Here is a 25499-nt window from a genome sequence, read left to right on the forward strand (position 1 = left end):
CCTGTGTCCTCACTAACTAGTGCCTGCCAGGAAGTAGGACATCCCAGCCAGACTGCACCAGGGAGAGGGGCCGGGGGTGGAGCAGGAAGGCACAATACCAGTCTCCAAAAGAGCTTCCCTGTAGGGGTGTCTCTCCTTAGGGGTGTCTGCCCCTACCCCGCCCATCTGCCGAATGTCTCCTATGTCAGTGAGGGCTTCCAGGTCCCTGCATTTTGGGTTTTTTGTTGGGGTTTTTGGTCCTCCCCCAAAGTGCCTCTTGGGTGGTTAGATTTCTAGGCCCTGAATTTCATTCACTGCAACTATCTCCAATGATTGTGATGGTTTCTAGGACCCCACATGTGGTTTCTAGGTCCCCTTTCCCATTTACTCTGAATTCTGTGCATGTGACCTCCCTTCCCTTTCTTCATGAGCTTCCTTTGTGTATAGTGCTTTCTAGACCCCCTCAGCTAATTTTTCTTGGTTCTCCTGTGCCTATAACAGTTTCTAGGTGTCTCCGCCCACTCCTCCTGGGTCTCCTATGTATGTGATGGCATCTAGGACTTCATGTTAATTACAGATATTTTGGGCATAGTGGAGTCTAGGTCCCCTGACCTCATTTACCATGAACATTATGTACATGACAGTTTCTCGACCTCTCTTTTCATGCTTCATGGACTTCCTATGTGTATGATGGTGTCTAGGTCCCCTGCACCTTTTACCACGGGCTCCTGTGTACCTCAGCATTTCCATGCCTCCTATGTTCCTATGTTTCATGGCTTCCCTAAGGCCCCCGTGCCATTTTTCTGTGTGGATACTGTTTTCATGCTTCCCTTTCTTCTGCAGACAGGGGAGCAGAAGCCAAAGCCCTTGCTTGGAGAGGGCTATGGAGGCAGGGGATGCAGTCTGGACTGGGTCAGCCCACACTGCCCAGGAGGGACAGGCAGGGTCACCCTGGCCTGGAAAGGCCACAGAGGGAAGGGGGAGACAGGGATGTGAAGACAGAGACAGAGAGCGCGGGGTCTGCTGATAAGGCTGGCCCTGCCCAGTTGGGAGGGACAGGGTAAGGGAGGGGGCTAGGGCTGAGAACTGTCCAAGCTCCTCCCTGGGAGACCAGGTGGCAATGGGGATTTGGCTGGGGTGCCCCCACTCCAAAATAGTCTCCTGAGTGCCCAGGGCAGGAGGGGATAGTGGAAGATCAATGCTAGGCTGGAGCTTACCCAGTGGCTCTTCTCGCCAGGGTCTCCTTTGGGGCCAGGTTCTCCCTACAAGGAGAAATAGAGGTAGAAGCAATGAGAGAGGAAAGGAGAGAGGGAGGGAGGGAAGGAGGAAAGGAGGGAAAGAGAGAGACATATTGAGGGAGGTGGGGAGATTGAGAGGCAGAGACAGAGAGTAGCTTGTATTGGACTAACACTAGATAAAATGCAGACAACAACTGTTGGAAGGCAATAGAAAGTGATAAAGAGCAGCCAGGAACTGGAGGATATGTGTCCTTTGAAGGAGGAAACTGTACTGGGTAAAATCCATACACTTACAGCTTTTCCTCTGAAGGATCTATGTACCCCAGCCCCCTCAGTCCAGCAAACAGCTCAAGCAGAAAGCTTTAGTTTTACTGGCCTGAGGAGTCAGAGGTCAAAACTGATAGAACTGCAAGGAGACATAGATAAACCCACTATTATAGTTGGAGGCTTTAACCCTCTCTGTCAGGAATGGACAGATCCAGCAGGCAGAAAATCAGTAAGGACAGAGTTGAACTCAACAGTACCATCAATCAACTGGATATAATTGACATCTATAGACGACTTCATCCAAAAAAAACATTACACTGTTCTCAAGCTCACATGGAACATTCATCAAGACAGATCACATTCAGGGCCACGAAATATACCTCAACACACTTAAAAGCATAGAAATCATACAGTGTTTGTTCTCAGACCACAATGGAATTAAACTAGAAATCAATAACAGAAATATTGGAAAATCCAAAAATACTTGGAGATTAAACAATATACTTCTAAATAACACATGGGTCAAAGAAGAAATCTTAAAAAAGTATTGTGCACTAAATGAAAATAAAAATACAACATATCAAAAATTTTGGAAAGCAGTGAAAGCGGTGCTTAGAGGGAAATGTATCACATTGAATATATGTTAGAGGGAAGAAAGATCTAAAATTAATCACCTAAGCTTCCACCTTAGGAAAGCAGAAAAAGAAGAGCTAATTAAATCCAAAGTAAGCAAAAGAAAAGAAATAATAGAAATTAGAGAAGAAATCAATGAAAAGGAAAACAGGAAATCAATAGAGAAAATCAACAAAACTAAAAGCTAGTTCTTTAAAAAGATCAGTAAAATTTAGAAGCCCCAAGGCAGGATAACTTCTTTAAGAGAAAGACACAAATTACTAATATCAGAAATAAAAGAGGGAGCCCCGGCTAGAGCATCATCCTGATACACAAAGGCTGTGGGTTCAATCCCAGTCAGGGCAACTCATATAAGAGTCAACCAATGATGCATAAATAAGTGGAACAACAAATAGAGATCTCTTGCTCTCTCTCTCAAATCAATAAATTAAAATTTAAAAAAAGAATGAAAGAAGGCACATCACTAAAGATCCCCTGGACATTAAAAGAGTAATAAAGGAATCTTATGAACAACTCTGTGTCTACAAATTTGACAACCTAGATGAAACAGACCAATTCCTTGAAAGACAACCTGTCAAAACTCACACAAAAAGAACTAGAAAAGGCCTATACATATTAAAGAAATTGGATCAATAATTAATAACCTTTCAAAACAGGGAGCACCAGGCCCAGATAGGTTCACTGCTCAATTCTAACCAAACATTTAAGAAATAAATTATGCCAATTCTCTAAAATCTCATCCAGAGGATAAAACTTATTAAGTTTAGAGAGAGGAAAGGGGTGGGGAAGGAGGGGGGGGAGAGAGAGAGAGGTGGATTTGATGTTCCACTTATTTATGCATTCATTGGTTGATTCTTGCATGTGCCTGACTAGGGGTTGGCATATTGCAACGATGCTCTAACCAACTGAGTGCTTTTTTCTTTTTTTTAAAAAAATTATTTTTCAATTACAGTTGAAATTCAATATTATTCTATATTAGTTTCAGGTGTACAGCATAGTTGTTAGACGATTATATAATTTATGAAGTGATCTCTCCTCTAAGTCTGGTACCACACGTAGTTATTACAATATTGTTGACTATAGTCCCTGTGCTGTACTTTACATCCGTGTGACTATTTCGTAACTGCCAATTTGTAGTTCTTAATCCCTTTACCTTTTTCACCCAGCCCTTCAACCCCCTCCCACCTGGCAACCCTCAGTTTGTTTTCTGCATCTATAGAAGTCTTTTTCTGTTTGTTCGTTTATTTTGTTCTTTAGATTCCACATATAAGTGAAATCAAATGGTATTTGTCTTTATTTGACTTATTTCACTCAGGATGATACCCTCGAGGTCCATCCATGTTGTCACAAATGGTAAGATTTCATTCTTTTTTGGTGGCCGAGTAATATTCCATTGTATATATGTGCCGCATATATACAATGGAATATTACCCACTCATCTGTTTTTATCCACTCATCTATTGATGGGCACTTGGGTTGCTTCCTATCTTGGCCATTGTAAACAGCGCTACAGTGAACATAGGGGCGGCACACAGAGGATTTTTAGGGCAGTGAAACTATTCCATATGATACTATGATGGTGGGCACATGTCATGATACATCTGTCAACAGCCACAGGATGTACAACACCAAGAATGAACCCCAAGGTAAACTATGGACTTTGGGTGATGAATGACATGTCAGTGTGGGTTCATCAATTGTACCAAATGTGCCTCTGTGGTGCAAGATGTCAACAGTGGGGGCCGATGTGCATGTGTGGGGACAGGGAATAGATGGGAATTCTCTGTACTTTTTGCTTAATTTTGCTGTAAACCCAAAATAATGCTCTAAAAAAAAATTTAATTAAACAAAACAAACAGGAAAAACAAAAAGCAAACCTTACAGATCCAGGAATCTCAGTGAACCCAAAGCAGGCTAAACATAAAGAAAATTACACTCAACCACATCATGATCAATCAGCTGAAAACCAAGAGTGAAGAGAAAATCTTAAAAGCCAAAGAAAACATATACAGGGGAACAACAATAAGAATGACAGCCAATTTCTCATGAGAAATTGTAATGGTCTATGTAAGCCAGAAGACCATGGGACAATATCAGAAAGGGGAGAAAACTGCCAACCTATCATTTTATAGCCAGTGAAAATTTCTTTCGAAAGTTAAGATAAAGACAGCTTTAGATACACAAAAAGCAGTGAGGATTTGGCCACGGAATGGAGCCAGAGCAGGGATCTGCGCCTGTGGGGTCCTGGGGGGGGGCTCCAGCGTGGACAGCATCACTCACCTGCTGTCCCATGGAGCCTTGCGGGCCTGGCTCTCCACGCAGTCCCTGTGTGGGAGGGAGGAGAGGTATGGAGTCAGCTGTTGGGGTGTCTGACTCAGGGCCCCCAAACCTTCCCAGAATCCTCCACCCAGGGGCCAATTCAGTACTCACTCTCTCGCCCTTTTCTCCTGGTTGGCCAGAGATTCCTTTGGGTCCAGTGGGGCCTGGGGGTCCCTGAGCAACAAGACAGGGCCTCAGCCTTGTGCTGGGGCAGGGTAAAGTGGGCAGGGGCTTGGGGGGCAGAGGGGTCGGGAAGGAACTCCAACTTGGCCTGGGCCTCTGGGTCCTTCACACATCCAATGACAGGCACACAGTGGGAAGTTCATACGGCTGTTTCCCAACTACGGCCCTGGAATCAGTCCCCGCCTTAATCTGGAAGTTGCCATGTGCTGGCCACAGCCCTAGGGCAAGTGTCTCCATCTTTCTTGACCTTAGGTGATAATAACACTGCTCCTTGTTACAGGGACTGAATGAGAAGCTTTATGGAAAGTATTTTGCATATTCAGTACTCCATAAATACTTGAATAAATGAAGAAAGGATGGATGGATGGATGGATGGATGGATGGATGGATGGATGGATGGATGGATGGACGGATGAGTGAGAGTACTTGGAGAGATACTCACTATATGTCCAGGATTCCCAGGGATGCCCATGGGACCAGGAGGTCCAGGGGGACCTGGAATAAGACAGAATATCCTAGGAGACTTGACTTGAGGTGGTGAACACTTAATACAAAATACAGATGATGTATTATAGAATTGTACTCTCGAAACATGTAATTTTATTAAGCAATGTCGCCCTAATAAAAAAATGAAAAAAAAGGACAGGATATCCTCAGGACCAAAACAGAGTACAATGGCAGGAAGTCTACCATCAGTTCCCTCTTGATAGCCACAGTTCTAGTCTCTGCCATCCCTCAACTCCACCCCTTACCCCAGACCAGGACTCAACTTACCCATAGGCCCTGGGGGTCCGGGGAGCCCAGTTGGTCCCTGGGGCCAGCGGCTGCTGGTCTCAGTGAAGGTGTTAGACAGAAATGGGTCCCCTGCAGGAGGAAAGATGATGGGTGGGCGGGGGGGGTTGGGCAGAGAGGGGCAGTCTTCACCTGCTACCTGTGCCAAGCCAGCTATGACTGCCCTGTGGGACAGCCTGCAGAGCGGCTGGGGCCACCCCGCATCTGCTCCAAGGGTGGGGTGTGGGAAGAGTGTTGGCCACACAGGCCCAGGAGGCAGAGAGACCTGGGTTCTAACCCTGCCACAGTCTAGCTGGTGATACCCAGTAAGACTCTCCACCTTGCTGAGCCTGTACTGTCACATGTCGAACAGGAATAATAATAAAAGCTACCATTTATTGATCACCTACTTTGGGCCAGGCTTCTGTGCATGAGTGTCACAGAGCTCTGTCATTATCTCCATTGTACAGATGAGGAAACTGAGGCTCGCAGAGGGAGAACGAATGGTGAGATGGAATGAATGGGAAAATAAATGGATGGTGCCCGGTCATGCACTGATGTGACCCATATGGGGCTGAAGCTGGCACTCCAAGCTCTGCCCTCTGGCATCACACATGTAGGTTAGCCTGGGAAGAGGTGAAGGTTGCACCTCAGGGCCTAGCTGGGTGGAGGGGGCTGAGGCCTCTGTTAACACAGGGGCAGGCCTGCAGCCCTGGGAGCTCAGGGCTCACTTCCTGCTGCTGGGCCGTGAGCTTCCCTGTGCTCTGAGGGCTGGATCCTGGCCAGCTCCAAAGCTTGGCGGGAGGGCCTGACGCCCTCTGGTTCCAAGAACAGGCTCAGAGGCCTCCTAGGTTTGAAGCCAGCCCCCCATGCCCTGGCTGTGTGTTCTCCCCTCTCTGGCCCTCATCAGTGAACAGAGAAGGACAACAGTGCTCATCGGAGGACTAGGTGACGTGGCTGACCAAGGGCAAGCTATGTAGAAGGTGCCTGGTAGACAGCAGTGACATTGGGGTGATGGTTATGCCAGCCTCATCCCACCCCTACCTGGACCTGCTGTGCCCCTGAGGGACTCACCATGCTCAGAGATCCGGGAGTGGGGTGGTCCAACGGGGGCTGGGGGGCCAGGGGGGCCAGGAGGCCCTGGGGGGCCCGGAGGTCCCCTTTCTCCAGGGATACCCACAGCTCCGTCCTGGCCAGGGCTCCCTGGGGGGCCCTGGGGGCCTGCAACAGAACCAGGGGGGTGGGAGGGTACGCAGGAAGCAGAGAGCCCCAAGGTGGCTGCAAGGGGCAGGAAGAGGCAGCCCGGTGCAGCAGGTCCGAGGGAGCTCTGGAGGCCACAAGTCAGGGCAATTCCTGGCTCTGACTTCCTGGGCCATCTATTTAGGAGAAAACAAAAGAGCCTTCCCTAGGGGCTTTAGGACAATGGACACTTGGTGCTTAGTAAATGTTGTCTCCCAGAATGTTTCCAGAATGTTCTCTCCTCTCCCTTCCAGGCTTTTGCATGAGCTGTTTCCTCTATCAGCCTTCCCTTCGCTCTGCTCTGCGTGGTGTACACTTCAGGCCATCCTTTAGGCTTCACCTAAGATGTCACCCCCACTGGGAAGCGCTCTCCATCCCCCACCCTATCCAGGCTGGGTCTGAGATTCCTTCCTTGGGGCTCCCATACCTGCAACGGCCCCTATAAGAAGCCTGGTCACATGGGTGGGCGCTGCTGTTTCCCCTTCTGCCTAGCCCTACCCTTCCACCCATCTGGGAGCTCCAGGAGGGCAGGGACTGGTCTGACCCCACCCCAGAGCCCAGCTCAGAGCCTGTTGGGAGGAGGGTCCCAGAGAACATGGGCCAAGTGAACATAAAAGAGGGTTTTGAGGGGCCCAGGCTTGAGTGGGGCACCCTTGGATGGGTGGTGGTGAGACAAGCGAGTGGAAGGGGCCCAGGCCACCTCTGGCTATGTCAGGGTCGGGGAAGGAAGATTCCAGCCTGGGTCCACCTAGGGGTCCTGGCCAAGAAAGTTGGGGGGGCAGTGCAGTGGACACTCACCTGGCGGGCCTGTCATTCCTGTTGGGCCCCGGCTGCCAGTGTCTCCCTTGGGGCCAATGGGCCCAGGAAGCCCCCGGGCACCAACTCGGTCTAGGGGAGAAATCTCATCAGCTCTGGCCTTCCTCCTGCCCCGACCCTGGCCCCCCAGCCAGCACCTACCATCTCGAGGGAGCAGCGGGGCCCTTGTGTTTTCTCTGGCTCCTGGCAGCCCTGGAGTTGGGGGTGGGTGGGAGGCAGGGGTCTGTGTCATCCAGAGTCCCTGCCCCCAGCTCCACTGGAGGAGATGGGAGGCAAGGTCTGCTGGGCCTCCCAGGACTTCAGTGCTCAGGGGCCCCTGAGATCTGGGAAGACCCAGGCCCACAAGGGGGTAAGCGGGGACTCAACAGCAGAGTGGAGACTGGTATGCCATTCCCCCAACTCATTCCCACAGGGAGTGTGCTCCCCACTGACCAACTCACCTCGGAGGTCTCCATCGCCAGGGCTGCCCTGGGCAGCTGGGGAGCCCCAGAGTGGGGCCGGGTCCTTGGGGGCAGCTAGGGTTGGGGGCACTGTCTGCTCGGTGACAGTCAGCACTGCCACCTGTGGAGGAAAAAGAAGAGAGATAGGGTGGGTGCCAGGGCCTCACCAGGGACAGGCCGGCCGATGGGCCCCAGTGTGGGGGGCAGGAGCCCAAGGAGACAGCAGAGCCCAGTTCGGCCCAGAACCTCATCAGAAGTAACTGTGGTTTTCAAACTGCACAGTTCACGCCATTTGTTGTAGAAAAGTCATTACACACCACCACTGCCACCCGAGTTGAGTTCTGTCACTGTCGCCATGTGTGCTGGGCTGTGTGTTTTTTTCTTATGCCTGCCTCCATAAATCACGTGAAACTTCTCTTGGTCTGTTAAAGCACCACGGGCTGGAAGGATTTCTACTGAATTTGGAGGGTAGTTTGGGAAGGTCTGACGTGAAATACCACGGGGTGTTTGGATGTCGTGTGTGTTGGAGGGGCCCTCTCACAGGTCGGCAGTGCCTCCTGAGCCACAGGCTGGGGATTAAAGAAAGGCCCGGATGTCCGCTGACGGGGGGGGGGGGGCGGGGGGTTGTGTGGGTCCGTCCAGGGAAAAGCTGAAACTCTGGGGCAGACCCGAGAACCACACCTCAGATGTGGGCCTGAGCTGCTCTCCTGGCGGCTTCTCCTGGGGGGAGCATGGGCAGTGTGTGGGGTTCCTGAGGCTCCCACAGCTCAAAACTGGGGTGATAGTATATGCTGTTCAGAAGTTTGGCTTTTCCACCTGATACATCAGGGGCATCTTTTCAAGTTAGAAAATGGAGGTGTTGCCTGGCCGGTGTGGCTCAGCGGTGGAGCATCGCCCTAGGACCCAGGAGATGGTGGTTTGATTCCTGGTCAAGGCACATGCCTGGGTTGTGGGCTCGATCCCCAGCAGGGGATGTGCAGGGGGCAGCCGGTCAATGACTCTCTCACCAGTAATGTTTCTCTCTCTCTCTCCCTCTCTCTGAAATCAATAAAAATATATAAAAAATAAAAGAAAGAAAGAAAAGAAAATGGAGGTATTGTTCACAGCCGTCTGATATTCCACTGTGCCTTGCTCCCTCAATATGCGACCACCCATTCTGTTCTCTGGTTTCAAATTTCCCTGTGAATAGTTAACACTTTGGTAAACATCTTGACATCTAACCTCCTTAAGATAAATTCCCAGAGGAAGGAACAATGGAGGGAAGGATATGCAGACAACGGGTATATGCCAGACAATCTGGAAGGAAAGGTGCTTAAACGTTGACAGTCGCTCTCTCTGGGAGCACAGGTGACTGCTGCGAAAGGTTTTTTGGTAGGTTTTTCACAGTTCTGAGTTTTTCATGTTTCTGAAAACACAAGTGTCTTACTTTTTAATTGTCAAAACTGTTTTATCTTCAAATAATTTGAGACGTGCCATAGATGATTTGCTTTTGAAACTGGGAGACGGGAATAAAGGGTGAAGGTGACAGGGCAAGGAAGGGCCTAGCCACGAGCTCTAGGAGTGTCTACAAATATCTGACTGGGATGAAAATGGGGGTGCAAGTGGGGGGAACTTCATGGGACTCCTAGAGGAAGAGCAGGCTTCCCAGGAAGGGGCACTGGGGAGCAGTCCAAAGAGCTGGATGGGAACAGACAGGAGGGTGGTGTATGCCTGGCAGGGACACTGCCCGCCCACAGATGTGGGCATGGTGTGCAGAGAGGGGGTGGGGAAGCTGGGTGCGAGGGGACAGCTGCTCACCCACCTTGGCCTCTAGCACCTTGAGCCGCTCTGCCAGGTCCAACACTTTGCTGCAGTTGACACAACCTGCGGGAGGGAGGAGGCTGTGGCTGGGGCCAGGGGTCACCAGGGTCCCCTTGGAGCCCCTCAGTCCCTGGAGGCAGGATGGAGGAAGCAAACAGGTACCTGATGACTCAAACCCACAAGATGGCCCAGCACAGGGAAGATGCTGCAGAGAACAGCCTGTCCAGGGGGGACCATGCCCTGCAGGTTTCTCCCAGAGCAGGACCTGGGAGCCAACCCCGCAGCCTCGGGATCCAAAACGACTCCTTTCCGGGAAGTCAGGGCAGGAAATCCTGTTGCTTCCCACTGGGCAGGGCTGCCTGGGCTTGCTGGCTTTGGGGACTGGCACATTATAGTCTGGAATGGGCTGGCTTCAGAGGTGCCACCCCCTGACCCTTCCTCTGGCCTCAGCAATACCCTTCAGTTATTCTTAACAACTGGCCAATTGTGGAGCCTCCTGGCTGCCCGGCACTGCTGAGCACTTTCCAAGCCTGTCTCTCCAGTCCTCTCTGTGATCCCGTGTTTTAGGACAAGTGTCACCCCCCTTCACACCTGAGGACAGGAGCTCAGAGCAAGGGTGGACAAGTGCGTAACAGGCATAAAGCCTGGGGTCGAGTCCCAGTGCTGCCTCTTCCTGGCTGTGAGGCCTCAGGCAGGGAGCATCCTCTCTCTGACCCTCAACTTCTTTCTCTTTAAAATGGGGACAGTGATGCCTTCCTGGGGGATAGGGACACAGCTGTGAGGTTTAAACAAGTTGACGATGAAAGCACCTGGCACAGTGCCTCCCATACTGCAGATGCTCAGAGAAAGGTAATTTAAATAAAAAGAGAAAATGGGGGGGTTTTGACCTGTGTGGGCAAGAGTCTGGGGATCATGGGTCTCGGGGTGCCTGGGCCCAGGTCAGACTCTTCTCTGGGGCTCTTCCTCTCCCCCTCGAGGTTTTCTTTCCACCTGGGGTAGGCAAGGGCAGGGCTCTTCCTGACCCTCCACTGCTGGACTCACATGGCTTTTAGGGCAGTCACATTGCCCGTGCCCCCTCCAGGCCCCTCCTAGCCCAGGGGCACCCCAAGCAGCTGCTCCAGGACCGACCTGAGAAGGCTGTGGGCCGAAGAGTCATCCGCCGCATGGTATTTCCTGACCACCTGGGCTCCGCGAAGCCAGAGGAGCCTGCAACTGAGGGACAATGGGAATGAGAGCCCTGCTGACCTGCGCCATCCTTGTTTGGTCAGACCCCCTTGCCCCACCTGCCACTCTAGTCCCAGCAGGGATCTCTACTCTCTTAGTGTAGAGGAAGACAGAGGCCCAGAGAGGTGGGGCAGTTTACCTGGGTCACACAGCCTGAACTGTGTTGAGCTGGAACAAGGCTGCCAGCCTGATGGGGCTGGGGAGAGGGAGCTGGCAACGGGTAGGAGCCATGGGTGAGGCTGGGGGCTTCCCCAATGATGCCAGCAAGCTGCATGTGTTAAAAACTTAGAGGTAACAGATGCAAGGTTGGGTCCCAGCCCTGTCACTTGCTGACCTGTGTGACTTGTCCTCTCTGGACCTATTTTCCCATATGTAAACTGGGGTAATAATGCCACTACATCTTCCAGGCTGGTGTGAGGGCTGAGGCCTGTGATGTGTGCAAAGGGCTCACTGTGCACACACAGGGCCTGGCATACAGCAGGCAGTCAATAAATGGCATCTGTGACATTGCTGTCCACCCTCTCCCTGCCACACTTGGTAAGAAGACACTGAAGTGGATCCAGACCTGGTTTTAAATGAAAAACAGAGGGAGGCTGGCTGCCTGGGAGGGCAAGGGAAGCCTGTTCCAGGAGCCCACCCCTGTCACCACCCCTATGAGGAGTAGGCTCCCTGGCTGGTCTGGTTTTGGGGGCCTGGTTTTCTCCACAGCTGGAGGGATGGGCTGGCCAAGCCAGGGGCGGGGGTGCAGCTGGTGAGGCTCTGGAGCCAGCAGGGCAACTGCTCCCCTCTGCCCCCCAGACCTGCCTTTTAAGGCCACGAAGTATTGTCGGGGTGGGGGAGACAAGATCCAAATAAGGCGCAGGCCTGGCAGCTCGGAGCCAGGCTGTGGGTTCGTGTAGGGAGTGAGAGGCGCCAGGAACTCAAACCAGACTGGTCCCTCTGGCCAGCCCCCAGCAGGGAGGCTGCCAGACCCCGCTCTAGGTCTCACAATAGGGCCTGCACTCAGGCTCGACCTGTGTCGCCAGCATCCCCTCCCCAGGGACCTGTAACTTGACTCGGTGCAGGGGGTAAATCTCACCCAGGATGGAGGAAGGTGGGTTGGCAGCCCAACACTGAGGCAGGGGTTGGGGGCTCTGTGGGCAAGATGGGGGGATGCCACTGTGAGCCACGGCCAGCGCTAAGTGTTTTACGTAGCCCAGCTCGATCCTACAAGGTAGGTAATACTAATAACAGCTAACACTTGTTTGGCACTCACTCCGGGCCTGGCACAGTCTAAGCACTTCACATGCACAGCCTGAACTCATTACCCTCAAAACCCTGTGTGTGGGCGCTAGTATCGCCTCCACTTTACAGATGGGGAAACTGAGGCCCAGAGCAGATGGGCATTACCACTCCTCTGTCCCCCACACTCAGATAAATGGATGAGAAAAATGTAAATATTTCCCCTTGGGGGAAAGTGAGGCAGAGAAGTGAGGTGACTGGCCCTTGGTTGTCCGTCTGAAGGCTGGAGTCTGGATTCGAGCCCACATTAGTCTAACTCCAGGGCCCAACCTCCTCTTTCCTGGGCCACCTGGCACCTCGAGTCAGCCCCCAAGTCCCACTGGACGGAAGCCAGGAAGCCCAGCGGTAGCAGGAAAGCTGGTTTCTGAGGAGACCGGCTCCACCAAGCCCTCCTTTCTCTTTGCTCCCAGGTGAAGATGTCAAAGGCCATTTTCTTACTCTTTCCAGGAAGTTGAGCAAAAGAGTGGCCAACCCTCCAAGCCGGTGGAAGCTTGGATTTTCTCTGGAGGAAGCTTTGGCGCAGCCTGGCCTCCCCACTACCCTGCCATGGCTTTCCTTTTTTCTCTATGGCACTTTCCACTCCCTATTAATGTCACTCACTGTGCCAGTTCCCCAGTCTCCTGCCCCTTGTCTGCCCCGCTGGCTGGAGCCTGCACCCCACCAGGGCAGGGACTCCTCTGTCTTGTGCCTGGCCTGGAAAAGGGCCCAGCACACAGTAGGGCCACAGCAGCCTGAATAAACCTTCTGTTGATGGATGCATGAGTCACTGGTGGAAAATGAATTTAAAGCAAGCAAACAAAATAAAGGGCAAAATAATGGGACAGCAGACACTGTCCTGAAAATGAACATAAATGTTCTCATGTCCCATTAGGGTGCCCTTGAATTATTAATCTGTGAACTTGTGGTTGAAAATTCTTTTTCAACCAATTTGCTTTCGGACATTTCACGGGGAGCCGGAGAGAACTCGAAAACCTAATGGAAATATGGCCTGACCAGCAGCACAGACATAACTGGCTCAAAGTAATTGTGAGTTAAAATTAAAAGGAAAATACGAAGAAATAACAAAACTGTCAAAAAACCTAGGAAATGTTGGCTTTGGATTCAGGATTCACAAAAAATTATCCCCCAACTCCCTCAAATTCTGATAAATGGATAGAAATACTTTAAGGGACAAACCAGGTTGTGAAAGGGTCCTATAGCTCACAAAATTCCAGTAGGGAAAAGCCACGGGTTAGGGGGAGGTCTCTCGTAGGACAAAAATGTCACATCCCTCCCACTGGTGTTGGGCCAGGGCCCCTGGAGCAGGCCCCCCTCATCCCAGCCTGGTGGTCCATCCTAAAGAGCCTCTTCCCAGCCCCAATCTCACCCTCCCAAGAGCTCCAAGCTGGTCCCAGCACCACAAACCCCAGCTCCACTCTGGGAGCCTGACTGCAGGCCACTTCCCACCACCTGGGAGGTCCCTACTGGCCACACACACACACACACACACACACACACACACACACTGCCTCCCCACCTTCATCCCCACAGCTGCTGCTCCCATGTCATCTCCTCCAGGAAGCCTTCCTGAACAGACCAGGGCACCCATCCCCCGAAGCTCTCATCACTCACTGTCTTGATCTCCGTAAGGTCAGTGCCATCCGCAGTTTCTAGCCCTGTGGCCCCATAAACAGCTGCCTTTCCTCTGCCTAGTGCAGGGCCCGAGCTAAGAAGCCTTTGTGCCTCTTTTCATTGGGTCCTCATGAGAACACTGAGGTCCAGAGAGGTGCCCGTCCACATAGCAGGACTAGGGGAGCTGGGATTCAAACCCTGCCCTAAGCTGGGAATGGGTATGAGATGTTGAGTGCTTGTGGGCTCCACTTCTGACTTTCTCTCCCAGACGAGGAGCCAAGAGAGGGGCTTCCTTGTTTGCAGGCCACCCTCCAGGGCAGCTGGGTCCAGTAACCACAGGCCACAGGGGTACAGCCTCCCCAGCCCCAGCACAGGTCTCCTCCAGGGAATTTACTTTGCAAATGTAAATATTTGCTGCTGTTGGCCAGAGCCAGGGATTAGGGTCAGGGCTGGGGCCGGGAGCTCCAAGAACCCTCCAGCAGGCCTCTGGGAAGCTCTAGTCTGTAACTAGCCAGGCCCCTTCTTTGGGGTAAAATGAGGTTCCTATTCATTTCCTGTGCGCCCACTTTACGCCAGGCCCATGCCAGGCACTGGAGATGCAAGCATAGTGATGGCAGGGTGGGGTCCATCATAGCCAACGAGGAGCTCTAAGAAGGTCACAGGCAGAGAGGGGACAGCCATTGCCGATGCCATGTGTTGGGGGAAAAGGCCAGTGTGGGCTGGGAGTTAAATGAAGAGAGGGTGAGGCTGGGGTCGCTGGGATGGCAAGAGGGGACTGGCCTGGCTGGGGGTGGAGAATGCACTGGCCAGAAGTTGGGAGGTGGGGCTGCCAGGCCTCCCAGACAGGAGTGTGTGGTAGCACACATGGGCACATTCGTGCAGGGTTTAGCCCCAGGAACTCTGAATCGGCAGAGTAAAGCACAGCTGTGGCATCTGGTGAGTGTGTGAAAGATGTGTGTGGGACGGGCCCAGCCTTGGATGGCGCAGAGACAGAGGGTCAAGGCTGGAACCTCCAATCTGCTCTTAAGCTTTTTTGCTATGTGACCTTGGGAAACTTCTTCCCTCTCTGGTTCCCCATCATGGAAGACAAGGGCTGTGGTGGTGCACAGATGGGGAAGGTACATGTGCACTGAAGACAGTGGGACAGTGCGGGAGAAACAGAGGCAGCCTGGCTCCAGGGGGGCCCATGGGAGAGGAGGGCAAGGGAGCCCCCAATTCCTCTTTCTATCTGGGAGGGGCTGGGGCTGAGACTGGCTTCTTCCAGCCTCATGGTGCCCCAGAACACACTCCCCCTGGAAGTCCTCAGCCAGCGCTGCTACAGAAGATAGATCTTGGCTCTGGGTCAGACTGACGGGACTTTGAATCCCGCTGTGACCATGAGCAAGGCATTCCCCTCTCCCAGCCTCAGTTTCCACATCTGGACCTTCTGCACGGTGACACCATGACATGATGCAGGTGAGTACAAATCAGGCTGTTTAGCATGGAGGGTGGGGGCCACTTTCCTTCCCCTCGTCATTACTGCAGTAGGGTCTGAGGCAGGGGGATACTGCAGACCCCAGGAGAGAGCCCTGCGGAGAATCCTGGCCACGATGCTAACTTGCTGTGTGACTTTGTATGAGACCCACACCCTCTCTGAGCCTCACTTTCATTGTCTGAACAATGGGGCTGGTGGGCAAGAGATCTGTCTGCAGAGAGCTCCTAGAGGCAGGGTGAAGCTACAGCAGAGCTCACTAGCCAGGCCACTCAGCAGGTCAGGACCAGCCCACATAGTACATTAGGCCTTTGCTCTTCTTTGCTCATTGTTTTTGGAGGAATAGGCAGCCAGGTGAGAGCCTCGGCCAGGCTCCCTCTCTGCCATCCAGCCCCACCTTCCAAGGCCTGGAGGCACTGACTGATGCTTGGTCAGGCAGGTCCCAGTCCTGGCTTTCATGTGCTGAGTGGCCCCAAGCAGCCCCTTCACCTCTCTGTGCCTGCTTTCCCATCTATAAAATGAGGCCCATTCTAGTCCCTTCCTCAAGGGTTATCATGAACATCAAAGAGACCATCCTCCCACATCACAGTGAACATTCCCATCATGTAGATGGGAAAACCAGGGCTAAGAGCCGTGAAGTCCATGGTCTCATGGTCAAGTCTGGAGACTCGAGGCCTGTTTGCCGAGCAGCTGAGAAGTGGGATCTCAGGGGTGGGAGGCAGGGCAGTCCCTGAGAGCCACCACAGAAGCCCCAGCACAGGTGCCGAAGAGGAGAGGAAGAGATTTATGGAGCACCTACTATGGACAAGGTGTGAGTCTGGTCCTCATAATAAAGTACAAGGTGGGTATTTTTCAATCTCAGGTGACTTCCAGATAGAGACGAAGTTCAGAGAGGTGAAGTGACTTGCCCCAGCTCACACATCAGAGTGCAGCTGATCCAGGGGTAGATTCTGGAATGGTGGCTGTTCCCTCTCCTTCAGCTCACCATAGGCTGCTCTGAGCCCTGTCACCCCTGGTGACGCAGCTCTATGGCTCCAAGGTCATGCCACAGCACTGTGCAGACCACGAGAGCAGTCACCAGCAGGGGAAACAGCTGGGGGAACCTGGCCTGAACCTCCTGTCAGAGGAAGGGCAGGGCTAGGATGGGCCAGCAATGTCCCCATGCTTCCCCACCCCATTCCCAGGGCCCCAGCAGAGCAGTTTTCCAGAACATCCAGGCCTGGGCATCCCCTTACTCAGTCCCACCCTATGGGAGGGGAGAGGCTGACCCTTCCTATCCCATCAGATATCACCTGGTGTCCACCATGGGTGCCTACACCATCTGCAGGGGCTTTACAGCTTCATTTCACCCTCACAACATCCCTGGGAGGCAGACTCTACTATCCTGACCATTTCATAGGTGAGGACACTGAAACTCAGTGCAGGTGTGCCCTGGGCTGCTGCAAGAGCAGCTTGGTGCTCATTAGAGGAGGCGCCCTTCCCTCTGAGTGGGCATGAGCCAAGTGCTGCTTGAACTGCAGCCTCCCTGCCCCCCTAGACAGGGCCCTTGCACAACGACTTGCACAATGCATGGGGAGTCCCCGGCCCAAGGCCACACAGCTGGTGTGTGGTAGAGCTGGCCTGGCCCATGAAGCCTGGGATAACCCCTCCCCAGGCTGGGGCCTGAAGGCCCTGCAGAGGGAGCTGGCAGACATCAGGGCTGGCCTGGCCCATCCCGTCTTGTACCCCTGCCTCACCATTGGCAGAGCTCCCAGCCCTCAGCCTGGTGCCTGGATGCAGGGCCTCCAGCTGCTGGACTCAAGGGCATGGGTGCTGTCCCCACCTGTCCTCTGCCCTCACCCCCTCCATGATGGCCCACAGCCCCAGGAAGGTCTGCCCTTGAGACCGGAGCCAGGAACAGAGTGGCCTTTGTCTGGGCAGGCCCTGCCTGGGCTCAGGCTCTCTAGGCCCAGGTGGCCCCCACACCCTGGGGATTTGCCTCCTCCCCACCACCAGCTCCTCTGTGGCCTCCTTGGCAGCAGCCCCTCCTGGCTAGCTCTCCTCCTGGCCTCCAGGGTCCTGCCTTCCCCTCTTCCTCTCAGCAGGGAGGGGAGGGTGCTGCTCCTGGCTCCCCTTAACACCTGCCCCTTCTACCCTCCCAACACTGGCCTTGGTGGCTGCCTCTCTGTACAGGACCCCTGCTGGGCTTGGGGCTGCTTCCTTCTCCCTGGCCACCCCGCTCCTTCCCATTTCCACTGGGGACTCCTCCACCCCCATCAAAATCCATGAGGCCCTCTCCCTCTCCACTTTGTGGAAAGCCCTGCCCTCCACCCCATGGGACGGGATTCCACTCCACATGTCTGGGCCTCTGTTGACCCCTCTGTGAACCGGCGCTGTCGTGGGGTTCCAGGGAGGTGAAGCATGTAAATCTTTCAAGAAGCACCTACGAATAGTGACTCCGGTTAGCATCACGGTCCCTTGATTTGGAGTCTGTGTTTCACACGTTCATGTTTCTGGCATCAGAATACGTCTTGCAGCTGACGCTCACATTAACATGCTGCTTTGGGGCCCTCAATGTCTTTCTATTGAGGTGCTTACAGGCCTGGTTCTCAGGCTGGTTCTAGGCCAGCCCATCCTCTTTAAGGCCATTCTTGAAAACACAGCCCCCGGTGCCCCCAAACCTTCCTCTCACTGGGTTCAGCCAGGCAGCAGGGGTGGGAGTGGCCTGGACCACTTACCACAGAGGCAGGTGCCCTCCAGGAGAGGTCTCGCCGGGTAACCGTGTGGCCAGGCTCCAGGGAGGCTCAGGCTGCCTCCTCTGTGCCCCTGCTGGGTGCTCAGCCCCGAGCCACCCTCATGGCACAAAGAGAAGTAGGGTGGAGTGAGCAGGGACCCTCTGCCTGGGACACACCCCACACACTGGGTGACCATCTGAGTCCTCACATCCCTGAGGCTCTCGGGAGCCAGTAAGACCAGGGTTCCAGTTCTCACTGCCACTTAGGAGCTATGTGCCCATTGCCTTCCTGAGCCTCAGTTTCCTCCCCTGCAGGAAGGGTATAACCATCTCAAGCTTGCTGACCCGCTGACCTCAGTGGCCCTTTGCTTCTCATGCACATGCCCGGGTTTTCCCCATGTTTGGAGAAAAGGCTTGGGATAGTGCGACTTGAGCTACACAGCATGCATTAAATCTCTCAGGAGTCTTGAGAGTCTCCCACGAGGCAGGTGGTCAACACTGTGGGACAGCAGGCACCAAATGTATCTGAGCCATGCCTCACTGGCAGCTCTGTGCAGGGCACCACAGGGTGCACAGCACCTTACACTGCAGTGTCCACTGACTTAGCCACGTTTACTGCTCCCTCCCATGCACCCTCCAGGAAGCACATGGCCCAAACCTGGGGCAGTCCTACCTTCTTCGCAGCTAGCCCCCGAGTGCCCGGGGCAGCACCTCCACTCCCGAGCAGTCACTGTCTTGTACATCACCTTGTATGTGGGTCTCACCACGGTTCTGTAGCTGAAAGAGTGCCCAGGTGGCCCAGCTGAGACAGGGTCCTCTGCTGTTTCTCCCACTGTCTGTGGGGACAAAGCCAGAGCCCCCAGGGTCTTCTGCCCCCTCCAGGCCCCTTTGGAGCCTCTTTCCTTCTGCATATTAGGATTCAGCCCTTCTTTTCCTTCCTAACCTTCCCGCCGTGGGGATCTGGATACCAACTGGACAGGCAGCCCCTGCAAGCTGAGCCAGCCTATCCCTAGCAGTGAATGCTCACTGGGTGAAGGCATGTGGGTGAATGGTGGAACCCCTCCCCCAGGAAGCCCTCCAGGGTGTCCCAAGAGCACAAGGGGAGGGGCTGAGAACGGGCACAGGGCCAATGGTCCCTTTGCTCCACCCACCCTGGGGTCCCAGTCTTCCCCTTGCACACCCAGTGCACTCCCACCACTAGGCTTTCCCCCCTGCTGTGCCTCCACCTGGAATGCCATCAGCTCCTTCCCTACCACGGCCTCACTCACCTGTTCCCGGGGCAGCTCATGGGCCAGGGGCAATTCTGCAGCACTCGCTGAAGGTACGTGCCATTCTGCACATGGCATGAGATGGTGCGGGTCACTACATAAGAGCACCAGTTCCTGAAACAGACCCAGAGAGGAAGCTCAGGCGCCATGCGCAGCTCCCCGCCCCGGACCCCCGGAGAATGAGCGAGGGGGTCAGTGTTCTCTCCAGGATCCCCGGCTCTCCAGGCAGACAGACCTCTGAGCTCTGAGTCCTTTGGGCCCCAGTGGGAGTCTCTGTGCTGCTGTGGCTGAGGAGTGAATTGCACAGCCCTAGAGGGGGTGGCCATGCTGGGGGCTCTTGGGAGGTCTTGGGGAATGGGCTTTGGGGGACAAGATGGGAACAGGGCATTTTTGAAGCGACTCTCTTCTCAACATCTCTTTTCTCCAACCCTGACCAGTCCAGGCTGCCATTGCCTCCTGCCTCCCAGCTGGATAATAGCAGTGGCCTCTCCATCCTGCCCTTCAGTCTCCCCCCAGTAGGAGTATCATGAAATGGAAACCTGGGCCTGCCGACCCCCACCCTCAGCCCTCTAGATCTCCTGTGTCCATGTGTCCTTAGGTCCCTCCCTGCCATGCCTTTGCTCATGCTGGGCCCACTGCCTGGAGCACCCCTCCTCCACTTCTCCATTTGGCACCTCCTACCTTCAAAGCTCTACTGCGCTTGTCCTTTCCCACCTCCACTTCCATCTGAGCAGAACTGATGGTTCCCTGTCCCGGATCCTGCAGCACTTGGTATAGTTGTCACGCTGAATTAAGCTGGTGATTCATGTCTGCCCCCTCCCTCCCCTGGCATGTGAGAGGAGAGGCCCTCTCTCACTTATCCTTGTGTCCCCTCTGCGTGACAACCAGGATGTACAATGTCCCAAGCACGGAGGCCTGACTTCTCCAAATGCTAATAATCATATTGTGCTGCATATATTGAGCACCTACTGTATACTAAGGGTATTTACATCATCTTCCCACAGTGATCCAGGAAGGCACCCCCCATTTTTCAGAGGGGTAAACTGAAGCTCCAGGAGGGAAAAACACTGTTCATGTCCCAGAGCTGGTGCATGGTAGAGCCGCATTTGAACCCAGGAATACAGATGGCCCAGCTAGGCTCCCAACTCCATCTTGAAAGTCTCAGCTCCTGTCTCCTCTTCATCTCCTGAGCCATGGTATGTGGCTCTGTGAAGCCTCCAGCCTGGGAACCTGCTGACCCCGGGCTCCAGGCCACAAAGGAAAGTCGGGTGGGGTGGGGTGGGGGCTCAGGCTGGGAAGGGTCACCTGAAACGGTCCCTCCTTTCCCAGCCCCAACAAAAAACGCAGGGTCCATGACCCCGTGCAGGGCTGAGGGCCACTGAGCACCTGGAATGTCCCAGCCAACACAGAGGTGCCTGCCACCACTGAAATCCAGCCCCCTATCTACTGCCCCGCCCCCAGCCAGGCCCACCTGAAGGAGAAAGTCCTTGGCCAGGACCACTCTACTACCTCCATGTGGGACCCTGGGGAAGTCCCTTCACTGTTCTGTGCCACGCTGGAATCAGTCCAGCAGGAGGAAACAGCTTAGCCAAAGGCATGGAGGTGGGAAAGCAGGGAGAATGGATGGCAGAAGCTCAACAGAGCCGTGGGCCACACACTCCATGGAAGGGGTGACAGGTGCTTGCTGCAGTGCCATCGGGAATGGTACAAAGCAGAGAACAGCTTAAATAGGACCACTAGATACGGATGCTGTGAAAGTCTATCACAGTAAGAAAGGAAGAGAAAGCCAAATGGCTATTTATACATGTGTGCACATATATAGCTTTGTGTGCATAAAGTCAGGGGAAAAAATCACATGCTCACATCAAATGGCCACCTCTGGGGGCACGGAAGGGCTTTCCATAGGTTCCATCTCCTGTGCTCATGGCAGCCTCTGGTTGTGCTTGCCGTATGCCAAGAGCTGGGCCAGGTGGGGTTCAAGGTCATCCCCAGGGAGAGGGGGAGTCACCAATAACCATGCCTCAGCCCTCCCTGGCCTTGAAACCCTACCTCCGCTGCCCCCAGGATGAGCCTGAGCTCCCCCACAGCGTCCCAGCCTGGCCCCACTGCCCTTCCCACCCCTTGGTCCACTTTCCAGAGGCAGCAGGAGCTCTTTGTAAAGCACAGACCTAACATTGCCACTGCCCACCAAGAAGTCCGCAGCCCACCGTGGCTCCCCATCGCCCTGTGAGCCCTGACTGCTCAGTCCCACATGCTGCTCCCCTCTCCACACACTCCTGCAGCCCCCCTTTGACATCCCTGCCCTCCCTCCCACCTGCTGCATTCTCCGGCACCTCAGATCTTTGTACACTGGATTCTCTCTGCCTGGAGAGCCCTCCCGCTGCTCCAGCAAACTCCTAGTTATCATTAGGGTCTCAGTCCTGAGGACCCCGACAGAGTTGGACACCTCGCAGCAACCCTGAGTGTTTGGGGGAAGGACATGAAGCCAGGAGGGGTTCAAGTGAGGGAGCTCAAAGAGAGGTTTGCTGAATGACTGAGAGTCGTGGACCTGGAGAGAGGGGCCAGGACTCAGGTTCCCAGAGATGTTTGCAGCCCCTGGAAACCCTGCCTCAATCCTGCAGCCCCGGGGGGCTTCCTTCCTGGGGTGTGGTACGTGATAAGCTGCCCAAGAACCTGGTGAGGCTGGGCCACCTCCTATGGGATGGGGCAAGGGCAGGGGCTGGGAGGAGGCATCCCTTTTCTCCTGGGCCTGCCACTTCTGCCCACTCAGCACCTTCTGGGCCCCCAGCATGTGGGACTCAGCACCTTTCTCTCCCACTGGGGGAGAGAAAACAGGCCAGACCAGCTCAGCCTGGCACCAGCTGCCCCCACTAGTCCCCCCACCAACCTGCCCTCCACCCCCTGCCATGAGGGGCCCAGGGGACTTCGTCTCTGCGGGGCCCAGGGCTGTGATCCGGAACAGTGATAGGGGCTAATTGCAGGAGGCAGCCAAGCGGGCTGGGGGCCAAGGGCAGTTATGAAAAGGAGAGGAAAGAAAGGAGATGTACCGAGTGGGGGTGGAGTGACTAGGGCTAGAACCCTACACTAGAGGCGAAGTTCCAGTCCTAGCTCTGCTGCCTAATTCGGTGACCTTGGACAAGGCCCTGAACCTCTCTGGGCCTTACTTTGTCCATTTGGAAATAGGGACAGTGGATTCTCGTCTGGTAGGGGAGGTTTCACGCAAAGTGCTTAGCATGGTGCTAAGAGCTATTGGTAATTCTTGTTCCTGGACTATGACAGGGGCCCCACAGCCCACAACTGTGGTTCAGGGCCTTCCCTGGGGCTTGGGGACACCAGCACAGCATCTTCCACATGAAGTCCTTCCCTTGACTACATGATAGGGATTGTCAGGCTCTGTATTTACAGAGGGGAAAACTGAGGCTCTGAGAGAAGTCACCTATCTAGGTCACCTATGTGCGGGTGGAGCTGGGATTTGAGTTCTCTGGAGAGGGGCTGGGAAGAGAATTCTCCACTCTCCTTGATCCTAGGAATTGCCCACAGGAAGCTGGTATTGCAGGGGGAAGAAGCCTGGGCCAGGAGACTGGTGGTGGCTTTGAGTCTAGACAAGGATTCAGGCTGGAAGGGACCTCAGAGGCAGGAAGCAGCCCCAGCAGGGATGGGGGGACAGACAGGGGTAGGGGTGAGCCAAGTCAGCTCTGCACAGCCCCGGGGCACCCTGGTTCTGGGGGGGGGTCTCAAAATCTCACCACATTCCTGGGGCTGGGGGCGGCCCCTTGGATGCCTTCCCAGGCCTCCCCCTCCCCAGGCACAAAGCCTCTTTTCTGCCTCTTGTCCCTTGGCTGCCAAGGGGCGCCTGGGGCGCCGGGCTGGGGGTGGAGGGAGGGCTGATGGGGCGAGACATCCCCATGCTGTCTCCAACGATGCTGGGATGGGGCCACAAGGGGAAGTCCTGGCAGCCGAGGACTACAGATTCCTCCAGCTAGGGTCCCTTCCCCCACCTAATGCTGGTGATAGCAGGAACCACTATATGTCAGGGCCCGAGCTGGTCCTTTGTCCATCCTGACAGCAGGCCTGTGAGCAGGGGGGGATGAGGGAGGAAAGAGGGAAACAGTGAGGAAACTGAGCAGGAAAGTGAGACCCAGGGCTGTAAAGTGACCTGCCTGAGGTCACACACTCACTGAGTGGGTGAGAGAGTCAGGGCCAGAACCCTTAACTTCTAACCATGACCTGCAAACCTTTACCAAACCTGCAAGCTGACCACCTCTGCTGGGGTGCAAAGGACGCTGGATTTGAAACTGGCTGGCCTGGATTGAGGTGCTTCTACTCCTTTTTAGGCCTCAGTCTGTATCATAGAAGCAACAGCAGTGTCCTGGGGCTTTTGTGATGCTCAGGCCCCTGTGAGCCTTCTGTGAACAGGTAGGTTGACAGTCCTCAGTGACCACCAGATACCTACCCACAGCCACCATCCTGCTCCCATTCAGGAAGCCCTGAGGGTGAGGAACCCTGGTTGGGAGGCCCTGTCCTGGACTGGCTGGCTGGAGGGCAGTCTGGACCTTAAGTCCTCTCAACCATCATCCTGATCCTGACAATGAGAATTCCCACTTTAGAATCTTGGTCACCTTAGCATCTGAGATTCTAGGGGTTCACATCCATGTCCCAAGCAGGTTATATCCCCTCTCTGAGCCTCAGTTTTCTTCTCTAAGAAACAGGGACCATAAAAATGCATGCTTCCTAAGGTAGTTGGGAAGATTCTGAAAGCGATGGATGCAGGTGAAGTACCCAGCCCAGGCCTGTGGTGGTCAGCATGCAGTAGATGGTGGCTGTGACAGCTGCTACCTGTTGATGAAAAGGCCTGGATACTCCATACTGTCTGCTGGGTGGGCCCTTAAGAGGGGACCCCAGCATGGGTAGGGGCTGCAGCCAGGATAGGGGCCAGGCAGGTTCAAACAGTGTCATCAAGGTCAGAAAGACACAGATCTGGTTCCTAGCTCTTCTATTAATGGCCCATAGACCTAGAAGATTATGTTTATATTCTGGGGCCTCAGTTTGCTCATCTACGAAATGGGAATAAGTGCTCCCAAACCTCATTTAGTCTTTGCAGGATTAATGAGGACACTGCATATAACCTTACTGGTACTGCAAGATGCTCCACAAACACCGGCAGAAAGAATGTTCCCAGCTCCTGAGAGAGCGGCAGGAAGACAGAGTTCTCCCTCCTATCTCTGTCCGAAATGCCATGTCCCTGGGGGCCGACACTGACCCAGGGGCATTGAAACTCCACCCCAGTCTTTTTCCTCCCAGTGAAATAAATAGCCAGTACTAAAAAAAGCCAGCCAGGAGCAAGGAAAAGGGAGGAGAGTCCCCAAGTGTCAGCTAGGGGATGTCCTGGGTTTTCCTATGTGCAGGGCTGGGGAAGGAAGAATAAGGGGGGCTTGGGTTAGGGGGAGGGAAGTCCTGGGGGTTCTCCCCGTTGTTCTCCTTCCCCCTCCTCTGGGGCTCTGAGGGTGAAATGGGAGTGTGTAGAGGAGGCTGCTGGTTCCAGACACATGGAATAGGGGACCCCTGCACTTCTGGGAGCCTCTGCCAAATAGTGGGGCGGCCCCGGGTCCCTATCCCGCCCTGGGCTGGCACTGCGGTGGGGGACCAGGTCCCTTTCCCAATCCCTGGCTTGCGTGAAGGTTGCGAGGGGTGGGGGGACAGGGAGTGCCTGGCGTCCTGGCCCCCAGCCCCGGGCTGGCAGGGCGCAGAGGTGGCGGGGCCAGTCCTTACCTGCGTCCCGAGAACTGGGCTCCCCCGACGCTCCACGCGGCGCTGCCTCCCGGGAGCAGGAGCCCGAGGCAGAGCAGCGCCCAGGCCCGTGGGCCGCCCATGCTGCGCCCGGCGCCCTCCGCGGCCGCCCCTCTGTCGCCGCCCCCAGCCTGTCGCCCGCGCCGCCAGCCGCCCCGGACGCGCGGATCGCGGTTCCCAGCGCCGCGGCGCGAGGGCGGGAGGGAGGCGGGCGCGGGGCGGGGGCGCGCGTCCCGGCCTCGGCCGGCCCCTCGGCACGGCCCCCCGCCCCCTGCGCCTCCCCTGCCAACCCGGAAGGAGCCCCGAGGGGCCGGGCGCCCCCGCCAGGAGGCCCGCCAGGTGCCCACCTGATCCGGGCGCCCTGCGCCGCGTGGTCCTTTTGGGGGCGGGGTGCCGGTTCCCAGATGCCCTCCCACGGGCTGGAGGCTGGAGGACCGAGTCCCAGACGCATCCGGGCCG

At 54.9% G+C, this 25499-nt stretch overlaps 1 protein-coding gene across 5 annotated transcripts in view; it reads right to left on the reverse strand.

Annotated features, from left to right (window-relative positions):
* EMID1 (EMI domain containing 1) overlaps positions 1-25123 on the reverse strand; it is a 34251-nt gene extending 9128 nt beyond the window's left edge. For all 5 annotated transcript variants that reach the window (XM_087828639.1, XM_087828638.1, XM_087828640.1 and 2 more), the window contains exons 1-14: positions 25023-25123; positions 19254-19367; positions 18659-18762; positions 10814-10897; positions 9687-9748; positions 7886-8006; positions 7587-7637; positions 7428-7517; positions 6465-6611; positions 5394-5483; positions 5062-5114; positions 4548-4610; positions 4398-4442; positions 1197-1241 (exon numbers count right to left, since the gene is read on the reverse strand). In XM_087828639.1, coding sequence (XP_087684765.1) covers positions 1197-1241; positions 4398-4442; positions 4548-4610; positions 5062-5114; positions 5394-5483; positions 6465-6611; positions 7428-7517; positions 7587-7637; positions 7886-8006; positions 9687-9748; positions 10814-10897; positions 18659-18762; positions 19254-19367; positions 25023-25123 — 1170 coding nt within the window. The remainder of the gene's footprint in view (positions 1-1196; positions 1242-4397; positions 4443-4547; positions 4611-5061; positions 5115-5393; positions 5484-6464; positions 6612-7427; positions 7518-7586; positions 7638-7885; positions 8007-9686; positions 9749-10813; positions 10898-18658; positions 18763-19253; positions 19368-25022) is intronic.
* Between the last annotated feature and the right edge of the window lie 376 nt (positions 25124-25499).

Source organism: Miniopterus natalensis, chromosome 20, assembly GCF_054644295.1.
Source record: "Miniopterus natalensis isolate mMinNat1 chromosome 20, mMinNat1.hap1, whole genome shotgun sequence".
NCBI lineage: Eukaryota > Metazoa > Chordata > Mammalia > Chiroptera > Miniopteridae > Miniopterus > Miniopterus natalensis.